The sequence below is a fragment of the Sciurus carolinensis genome, chromosome 4 (assembly GCF_902686445.1).
Source record: "Sciurus carolinensis chromosome 4, mSciCar1.2, whole genome shotgun sequence".
Lineage (NCBI taxonomy): Eukaryota > Metazoa > Chordata > Mammalia > Rodentia > Sciuridae > Sciurus > Sciurus carolinensis.
In genome coordinates, this window is record NC_062216.1 from 114,603,878 (window position 1) to 114,614,656 (window position 10,779).

Here is a 10,779-nt window from a genome sequence, read left to right on the forward strand (position 1 = left end):
AAGAAGAACCTTTAAGTAGTTTAGTGACAGATAACCACAGAGAAAGCCTTTAGAATGTAGAGAATTCCCTACCAGTCTGGGTTCCAAATGTTCAGCACTGCTCCTTGGGGCCCTGGTTAGGTCCAGCACTAGGGTATGATCTGAATATGGATTTTCCTCTCGTTGCATTTCTATTGTAGCTTGAGTTCATAATGCCAAGGGATAAATTGTGTGATATGTTGGTACAGCACCAAACCCTACCTAACCGTGGAGACCCCCAAAGACCACAGTGCACACATACTTACTGTTTCCTCACCTGGGAACGCACTGTACCAGCACACCACATGGGTGACTTCTCAGCTCCTGCTGGTCTCTGTTCAACTGCTACCTTTCAGTAATGCCTTTCTCATTCTAAAACCCTGCTCTCCAACCCTGCTCTCTTTTATTCCTATGTTATTTATAGGACTTTCTGATTTCACAAATGACACATTGTGTGCTTCCTTCCTCTTTCTTTCTTTTACTTTTCAATGTACTCATTTTTTCTAGGTAGGTAGTAGTATGGAGATTTCTGTACTTTGTTCACTGCTATTTTTTAAAAAATGTCTATGATTGTGCCTGGACATAATAATGCTCCATCAATATTTGTTGAATGAATTAAGTGATTCGGTGTATGTGCTAATTAACAAATGTTTCTTCAGTTATATGTCCTCTTACTGTTAGATTTTGAACTTTTTACAAGAATTAAATCCATGGAGTCCAGATCTGGTTCTTTAGATCAGTGCTGGACTCACTCTGTACATGGTCAGATGACCCTTACTACCTATGTAAGGGGATGGCCATGGTTTGAAGAATGCACGGCCTGACTTACCCAGGGCGGTTCTTGGATTTGGTTCTTCTACTGGATTATTTCCTTGGAGGAGATGTAGAGCTGAATATGCTATAAGTTTATAACTTACAATGCCTTTGGAGGGAGCACTGCAGATATCATGGAGGCTGATTATGGGCCTCTCCAACTTGTCAGAAGAACTGATAACTATGGAGAGACACTATTCCCTACAAGAAAGAGGAAGCCCAAAATAGAACCTGTTGCTTAGAAAATATTTAATTTGGAAAATGCTTGAATTGAAACCTATGTCATCAGAATCAATGATTGATGTCATGACCTTTTCAAATGGACTTTGGCAGTGCTGTTGATTCTTATTTGCTCTGTGCCCAACCTTTCCTGGTATTAACTATCCAGATTCTGACCTGGCAGCTCCTGATTGGTGTGTTCTGTACTTATAATGTCCTGGAATCCTGGAGTTAGCACCTTGCCTTCTCCTGGTGTTTGTTGTTTATGCTTCTTGATCTTTAATTCACCACCATGAAGTTTTTGACCCTCCTTGCATTGCTGGGAGTTTTTACTATCCTGGTCTCTGCTGGTAAGTAAAGATTCTTACCTGAACATAAGTTTTGGGGTCCAGTATACAAAGATATGTATTCCAGGGGGATGTGTGTTTAAGGGTGCCTTACACGCTGAGACCTCCTGTTCTCTAGTCCACTACCTGGTTCCATTGACATTTTGACTGACCATTAAAGGTAGAGTTGACTCTGTGCTTAACTTTTCTAGTTCAGTCAGATCTTTGCTCCAAACTTTATACTCGACTGCATTGTTAGTGTCAGTAAAATATGTTTGAGAAAGTAATCAAGGATTATTTCTGGAAAGGAAGAATGCTTTATATTTATGTGCATCTGCTTGCCTTCAATGTGTCTACTCAGGATTAAGGCTTTCCAATTATGAACATCTGTAATATCATTTACGTTCTCTCTTCCCTCTCAAAGCTGTTGTTCATGTTACGTTTTCCTTCTTTTTCAGAGAATACAACAGATTCATCTGATGCTGCTACTGGTGAGCCTACACCTGCCCTCATCTCTTTCCTGTTGTGAGCGTTTTCCACTCCCAGTCTCATTCTGGACACCTTCTATGTGAATATTCTAAGTTGTAAGGAACTCCAAGCAAAAGCCTGAGAAGGTTATACTTATGATTCTAAAGGTCATTTAGAACATAGATAATGTAATTTTTGTTTTTATAGAAAAATGAAGTCTCTGGTGTGGACTTATAAAAATCTGTAAATTTATTATTCATGTTCCTCACCAGAAGGCATAAGACGATGAAGTCTGATATTGTGAAGAGTATTTTTTGTGAATGCCTATAAATCCTTTCTTTAAGTTAGGGCATGGATATATGGCCCATGTGTAAAAAAAGAGGTCAATTGTTGGTGGACTGAAGGAAGAGACTATAATTCTTGAAAGGGCTTTGGAATGAGGGCATTAGGACCACTCAGCAGGGTAGGGTGCAACAAAGAAATACAGGAGTCAGGTAAAAGAACTTTGATCTTATAATGGTGCATATGTCTTATTCTCAGGCTGGAGTTTGTTTCTGTCCTCCGAATTGAAAACCAAGGTTGTGGACATTCTTTGGTTTCTTTCAATGTGTCTTTATGTTCATGATGTGTGTTCATGTGTGCATGTGAATGTGTGTGTGTGCATATGTGTGCATGTGTGTGCGTGTGTGCATGTGTGGGTGCTGTGCTCATATGTAAGTTATGAGGTCCTCTCTTGAGCCTCCACAACTTTTGGATTGTGTGTTTTGGTCATAAGATTTTTGACTGAGTTAGATCCCACACAGTGGGTCACATGTCCAACTGCTTCATGGGGACTAACTGTAAGAGTATTCTCCTTCCTGAATAAGAACTGAGACAGCCAGGTTAGTGTGTAGGAAGGAGATGGTGCTATCCAGCTGCTGAGGTAGATTTAATTCATGGATGTGGAGTTTGGTGTTTCCTCTTTGTCAGTCATTCTGGTCTAGGGAGAGAAAATTCTCATAATTCTTGACAAGTTCCCCTTTAACATCAAGTACTCTTTATTATTATTGTCAGAACCGTACCAATTTCTTCATTACGTCTAAGGTCAGTCTTGTAACTTCTTCTCTAATAGACGGAGTCCACACAGTCACGAAATATAAAACAAATATGACTTCTTTTCAGGCTAGAACCTGATGGGAGAAATTTCACCGCACCTAAAATAAGTTACTGTGACCCTAATCTGAGAGACATCTTATTCATCTTTCTTCTCTCCTCTAAAGTTTGTCCTTCTACTTGCCCCCGTTCATGCTGCAATGCAAAGTATTCATTTCCAGGTCATTCCATGTGAGGGCATCAGAATTTCAGGCCACTGGAGTTTCCCATATTGCTTTTGGGCAGTAATGTCTGTGCCTAGGAACACGTGTGGCTTTGATCTTATGTGCTCACGTCAGGGACAGAGTGCTTGCATGTCTCTACTGTCTGTCGTTGTCCTGTGAGAGAAAACTCAAACTCTTGGTGTTCCAGCAAGGACGAGGCAAGAAGAAAGAATGTAGGGAGATTAAAATGATGACAGAATTGATGACAGATTTGCAGAGATTAATTCAGAATGCATTTACATTCCCTGAGAAAGAGGCAATGTCTCAGCTGGAACTTCTCCTCTTGATTCAGCTACCACCTCTGAGGCTGCTGACTCCACTTCGGATGAGGCCACCACAGTTGCTGATACCACGGATGAGGCCACCACCACCACCACCACCACCACCACCACCACCCCAGCTACTACCACTAAGCAACCAAGTAAGAATATTCATCCAAATGTGTCCTCTGTGGAACTCCTGGATGCCCTGGGCTCCCCTTTGCCACAGTAGACTGTACTTTGGGTGGGAGAGGGGAAGAGAGAGAGAGAGAGAGAGAGAGAGAGAGAGAGAGAGAGAGAACACCAATGAATGTACTCGTGTGTTCTTTACATTGCTAATTCCTTGTGGTTTTCCAAATCAACCTATATGTAAATATCAGAGCAACCAAGAGTTTGCAATTTGTCCATTATCAATTTTAACTGCATCACTGTTGAAATGTTGGCATTTATTAGAAAACACTTATTTTTAGTAGAAACTGTTGGAAAGAAAAAAGGGTTGCCATATAGCATGGAACTGTTAATTTTTTTTTTTCCTGAAAATTCTGTTTCTTTTGGAGAATATTACAAAAATAAAAAAAAATAGCAAATGGTCTTAAGATGAACTTTCCTTAAGGTACAATTAAAAACAAAGGTTTCCTGAGACAGATTGTTTTAAGTGTTATTTAAAATATTTCTGGAAATTTGGAAATTCATTCAGGATCAAGGTCTGTTTCTTCTTATTTTAGGTTACTTTTCTCCTACCTTTCAACTTTCAGGCAACATTGATTATAAGATTTATAGATTTAAATTATATGCCAGGCACCATGGCATAAAACTCATATGTAAAATGTAATTTTAAACTCACAACCACTATATGAAAAAATATTTTAAAGATAATGAAATGGAAAAGTTATAATGAGAAACTTTTCCTTGAGTACATAGGCAGTAAGAAAAGTATTGGAATTGTACTCAATTGAGTGTGAGAACTCTTTCAAATATTGCTTTGTACTTTTTCATGTTTGGGTCAATGCTTGGCATCTTGCTGGATGTTCTGTAGTGGGCAGACTATGAGTGAGAAAATGTCTGTATTTCCCTTATTCAAAGAAGGCTGGGTTGGCAAATTATAGGAAAATTTAATTTATATTGGCCTCCTTCCTGTTCACTGTAAACTTCCAACCTACCTTGGCTACACCCCAGGCTGCATATCCAAATATTTTGGATGGAAAATGATGGTTTGTCTTCTAGGGATGAAAATATATTCCTTTCCACTTCACTGAACTTACTGACTTTTGGCATTTGTTAGTCTTCATTTAGATTCCAAAGACTAAAGTCACATTCTTCATCCTTTTGTGGAAACTCCTTGTCATTATTATTTATTTGTTTTTATCTTGCAGATTTATTTACACGCCTTGTCAGTGCCCTCAAAGATCGTTTAAGTGGCTGAGATGAAATGAATTTGCAGTCTCTGTGACTGGGCCTTTTCCGGTTAGACCAGAGCATACCTTCATTTTATTTCACCAGACTTTACATGATCCTGTATTTCCCTCTTTCTAATTAGATTATCTTTGTTTCCAAATAAATAATAGTAAGCAACACCAAAAATGTTTCTTTTTCTTTATGAATTGGTGGGGATTTTTCATTGTTTAGACATTTCAAATTCATTTAAAGATACTGAATTTTACCTAATACTTCCTTGTGTTCTTATCAATAGCTAGACTTTCTACATGCTTACCTGAAATGTTTTATTTCCTTTAGAGAAAACACAGATCTTTGGCACAAAACTAGATTTCTCTAACATGAATGCATCGATGAACACTTACTAAATCTGCCATGGAAGAAGAGGTGTTTCCAAATAAGGGTCCAAGGAGTTCCCAGAGAGAAGGGGGAACCCTAACTCAGAGCCAGTGGGGTTCTTGGCATATATGACAGAAAAGAATTTCAGCATGCACCAAAGGTACAGACAGAGAGTACCTGGGAAAGTAGGTATACATTCAAGGTAGAATGAGTGCTATCTCAATAGAGGGATGCCTCTTGGGGTAGAATAAGGAATATGCATGCAAGGGAGAATACGGGCTATCTTGAGAGAATAAGAGAAATGGTTGTGGGATTCTCAACCCTTTTTTTAAAGAAATTTAGTGAGGAGTGAGTATACAAAGGCATATAGGCATGATATCAGTCCAGTGATCTCAAGATGGGTTCTGATGGTCTGGTCAATCTCTGGATCCTTAGGCTGATGTGGTCTTCATTATCTGATCAATACATAGTACTGGAAAGTCCCCTAAATTACAGGTTCCCCAAGATATTGTATATCTATTTGCTTAATCTATTTATACTGAACGGTAGGTTTACAGATTTCCCAGTAACTTGAGAGTAGCAGGCCTGTAAGGGAGACAGGCTTAGGGCCTGACATGCCTGAAAAAGTATGCAGAATTTCTGAATTTAATCTTATTTTCTTGTTCTTCCTTTATATCTCATTTGTATTTCTTGTTTCTTCTATCCTAGTTCAGATGCAAATGTTCAATTTAATTTTGCCAAAAACTCTTGTACCAACTGACCCATAATTTTTTTTTTTTAATCTTCAATGACTGGGAGGATGTGGAGGGCAGGGGTGAGAGAGAGAGAGAGAGAGAGAGAGAGAGAGAGAGAGAGAGGAAAGAAAAGCAGTTCCTGACATCTGGGAACTGGCCTGACACAGCCAGTCAGGCTTTGGAATTAGTAGGGCTGATCTGGTGCTTACAGCTAGCCAATGAGTGCTTATGTTGGACTGTTGGACACAAAAAAACCTCACAAAACGCTGGCATCAAACAAGTCACTCAGTGACTGTGATGAAGTGAGAAAAAGCAAAACAAAACAAACAACAACAAACAAGATCACTCCCAATTTTGTTTAAGCACAAAACAAGATCAGCATGCAAACCACAAAATTGCCAAATTCCACCTTGACATGTGATTGCTGCTTCATCACTAATTGTGTATTTAGTGAAGCTACCCTAGTCTCTTTTTTCTAGATGATTTATTAAAATTCCCAATCTTTGCATCATTTTGCTCCCTGAATACCCAGAATCCAAAGAAAAGTCATACTTTCCTATGTTCCTGAATCTCCTGACTGAAGTACAAATCCTCTCTTAAGTCTGTTACAACAGCCTTGTATTAAGACAGCTGCTGTAGTTCCCCATAATTCATTATGGTATATGTTCTCCTTGACTGCAAGAAGTAAGTAACACAAGTTTTTAAATTATAGATAGGATTCTTGTCGTATTTGGAGAGTTTTGACACTAAAATGCATAATTGGAATGGCATGATTTCTTGCCCTTTTCACTGATTTTGTTAGAATCAGATTCATCACTGGACCCATGGACCTTTGATTCAGGGCCCTAACTGTGCACCTATAAAGGCTTTGTCTTCATTTCTGACTTACTGATTAGAAATTCATTGGTTAGTCAGACTACTGAATCATTGTTCTGGGTTACAGTTTGCTGATGCTCATTTGGGACATATTTTGATCCTTAAGATTATGAATGTACTATGCAAGCTGGGTTAGAGTCCCAGAGAAATAGAAGCTGCATTAGAATTTTAGATCTTCTCCTGACTAGACCAGTAAGGGGTAGTAATATTGTATTTTAGTCAGCTATTATGCGGCTGTGGCTTAAAGACACAACCAGAACAACTGCAGAAGAAGAAACGTTTATTTGAGGGCCCCTATTCAGAGGTCTTAGTCCATAGAAGGCCGGCTCCATTTGTTTGGGTTTGAGGTGAGACTGAACATCATGGCAGAAGAGTGAGGTAGAGGGCGGCAACTCACACCTGTGATCAGAAAACAGAGAGAGAGTACACTATATACCCCAAACCACTCCACAATTCCCACCTCCTCCAGCCACACCCTACCACCTCAGTTACCACTCAGTTAACTCCTATCATGGGATTAAATCACTGATTAAGACTCTTACAACCCAATCTTTTCTCCTCTGAATCTTCTTGTACTGTCTCACACATAAGCTTTTGGGGGACACCTCATATCCAAACCATAACAGATTGAATTTAAAAAAAAGATTGAATTAGTAATAGAAATTCTCTCAACAAAGAAAAGCCCAGGACTGGATGATTTTATTGCTGAATTTTACCAAACTTTCAAAGAAGAACTAATGTTAATCCTTCTTAAACTACTCCAGAAAATTTAAACATAATGATCTTTCCAAACTCATTCTAAGAGTTACCTTTTTAATATACCTTTTTAACATTACCTTTTTAACAATACCAGACAAGGACACAACAAAAACAACAACAAAAATTATAGACCAATATCCCTAATGAACATAGATGAAAAGTTCTCAACAATGGAATGAGACAGACATCATTACCCTATGTACATGTATGATTACATGAAAGGTATGAATCTACATCATGCACAACCATAGAAATGAAATGATGTACCCCATTTGTGTACAATTAATCAAAATGCAGTCTGTAAAAAATAAAAAAATTATCAAATTGAGTTAAACAGCACATCAAAAATATCATTCACAATGATCAAGTTGGCTTCATTTCAGGGATGCAAGGATGACTCAACATAGGTCAATCAACAAATGTAACACATGACATCAACAGAATGAAGGATAAAAATCATATGATCATCTCAATAGACGTAGAAAAAACATTTGATAAAATTCAATATCTCTTCATGATGAAAGACCCTGAACAAATTATGTATAGAAGCATCATATGCTCAACATAATAAATACAATATACAACAAACCCAAAGTCAACATCATACTGAATGGGGAAAAGATGAAAGAATTTCCTAGAAGAACAGGAACAAAACAAGTTGCCCACCTCACTGCTCCTATTATGTATAGAACTAGACATGTTAGCCACAGCAATTAGGCAAGAGAAATAAATAAAAGGCATGCAAATAGAAAAGGAGGAAATTAAATTATCCCTGTTTGCAGATTACATAATGTTATACATAGACAAATCTAAAGACATCACCAAATCACTGTTAGAACTGATAAATTTAGTAAACTAAGAGGATCTAAAATCAACATATAAAAGTCAGTCTTTATATACACCAATAATGAATTTTCCAAGAAAGAAGTCATGAAAGTGATACTATTCACATCTTCTCTCCTGCACAAAAACACCTGCGAATAAATTTAACCGAGGAAGTGAAAGATTTCTACAATAAAAATGACAAAATACCAGAAAAAGAAATTGAAGAAGACACTAAAAGGTGGAAAAGCCTCTGTTATGGTTTGGATGTGAGATGTCCCCCAAAAGCTCACATGTGAGACAATATAAGAATATTCAGAGGAGAAATGATTTAATCCCCTGATAGGGATTAATTGAGTGGTAACTGAAGTGGTAGGGTATGATTGGAGGAGGTGGGAATTGGGAAGTGGTTTTGGGGCATATATTTGTATTCAGCAAGTGGAGATCCCTTTCTCTGCTTCCTGATCAACATGTGAGCAGCTTCTTTGTGCCACACTCTTCTGCCATGATGTTCAGCCTCACCTCCAGCTCTGAGGAAGGGAGCTAGCCTTCTCTGGACTAAGAAGATCTCTGAAGCCATGGGCCCGCAAATAAACTTTTCCTCCTCTATAATGTTCTGGTTAGGTCCTATAGTCATAGCAGTGAAAAAAGGTAGCTAAAACAGAAATTGGTACTGAGAAATGGGGTTGTTTCTCTGACTAACCTGACTATGTGGAATTGGTGGGAGGAATTTTGAAGTGCTTAGCAGTGCAAGATGGAAATGCTTTAGGTTGTTGTAAGTGGAGCTTACTGGTCAGTTATGGTGGGAACTCAGAAAACCAGAAGTTGGATAGTCCACAATGGCCTTCGGCAGGTTGGAGAGTGGGAGGAACCAGTAGTTGCACAGGTCAAGAGGCTGAAACCTCAGAACAAGAGGGATCAAGGCTTAAAAGGCTTCTGGAACTCCCTGGAAAATCACTTGCAGAGTCCACTTTGGAATAGTGAAGGAGCAAGAGTCCAACATCCTCCTGCAATTGTAGCAGCAATCTAGAACCTGTTCAAGAATTCAGCTTGCATCTACTGCTGCTTCCTTGTTCTTCCAACTTCTATTCCATCCAAGTCATCATCCTATTGAACAGTGCTGCCAACGCTTAGGGAGGATCTCCACTTCAGTTCACTGTCCCACATGCCAATCATTTGTAGACACACCCTCATTGATACATCCAGAAGCCTCTTACTCTTTGGCATCTCTTAATCTAATCAAGTTGACAATCAAATTAACCATTACAGCCTGCCATATTCATGAATTCAAAGAATTAATATAGTTAAGATGTCCATACTACCCAAAGTGACCTACAAATTCAAGGCAATTTCTATCAAAATTCCAGTGATATTCTTTACAGATTCAGAAAAAAAGAACAATTGCAAATTTATATGGAAGTACAAAAGACCCTGCAGAAATCTGGAGTAAAAAGAATAAAGATAGAGGCATCACAATACCTAACTTCAAGACTATGACATGGTGGACTGACCCCATTGCTCTGGGCCTAACGTGAAGTGGAACATCATGGCAGAAGGCATGGTGGAGGAATGTTCCTCCATTCATGGTAGCTAAGAATCAGAGAAAGGGGAAGGGGCCATAGGGAAGATGTACCCTTCTAGGGCATTCTCCCTGTGTCCCATATCCTTAACCATACCCTACTCACCTATAGTTACCACCAGATAGTCCATTCAAATTAGATTGTACTGATTAGGTAACTGCTCTCATAATTTAATCTTTTACCCCCTAACATTCTTGCATTAACACAGGAGTTTTGGGAGGATACCCCATTTCCAAACCATAATAATGCCCATCAACAGATGAACCAAAAAGGAAAATGTGATATATACATGTATACACACACACACACACACACACACACACACACACACACAAGAGTATTTAGACATGAAGGTGAATGGAATCCTGCATTTGTAGCAAAATGGATAGATCAATAAGTAAGAAACATTAAGACAAGTATAGGATGCTTCCACTCATATGTGGAAACTGAAAAAAAAAGTTTCCCTGGTAGTAGAATAGTGATTATTTTAGGAACTGGGAAGTGGAGAGCTGAGGTGGAAACCATTTTGAGGAGTCTATGTTACAGTTTGCTGCTGTGGGAGCCCAAGAGGTCATAGCAAATATTGCCATACTGTGCTGGCAAGAGCCTACTGTGAAGCCTAGAATGTGAGTGAAACAGATATAGAGAAGACTTTACCTAAGGGAATTCAAGCAAGAAATATGGAGGGGAGTGCAACTCACTTTCCCTTTGAGTTTAATGGCTCATGTGACTGCTGAACAGGGTGAGGAGACTGAACAGTTGGGTTCAAATATGCT

The 10,779-nt window shown here is 38.7% G+C and overlaps 1 protein-coding gene across 1 annotated transcript; it reads left to right on the forward strand.

The window, feature by feature from the left end:
* The first annotated feature begins 1,268 nt into the window (after positions 1–1,268).
* Positions 1,269–5,031, forward strand: LOC124983658 (C-type lectin domain-containing protein 141-like). The gene is made up of 4 exons (XM_047551110.1): positions 1,269–1,400; positions 1,835–1,867; positions 3,492–3,620; positions 4,833–5,031. Exons 1-4 carry the CDS (start codon positions 1,343–1,345, stop codon positions 4,880–4,882), a joined length of 270 nt encoding a protein of 89 aa, XP_047407066.1. The 5' UTR covers positions 1,269–1,342; the 3' UTR covers positions 4,883–5,031.
* Positions 5,032–10,779: the final 5,748 nt, after the last annotated feature.

Excerpts from the sequence above, each read along its gene's own strand:
- LOC124983658 (XM_047551110.1), top strand. The coding sequence starts at position 1,343 with ATGAAGTTTTTGACCCTCCTTGCATTGCTGGGAGTTTTTACTATCCTG. Across the intron at positions 1,401-1,834 it reads TACTATCCTGGTCTCTGCTG|AGAATACAACAGATTCATCT; the intron begins GTAAGTAAAGAT and ends CTTCTTTTTCAG. Across the intron at positions 1,868-3,491 it reads TTCATCTGATGCTGCTACTG|CTACCACCTCTGAGGCTGCT; the intron begins GTGAGCCTACAC and ends CTCTTGATTCAG.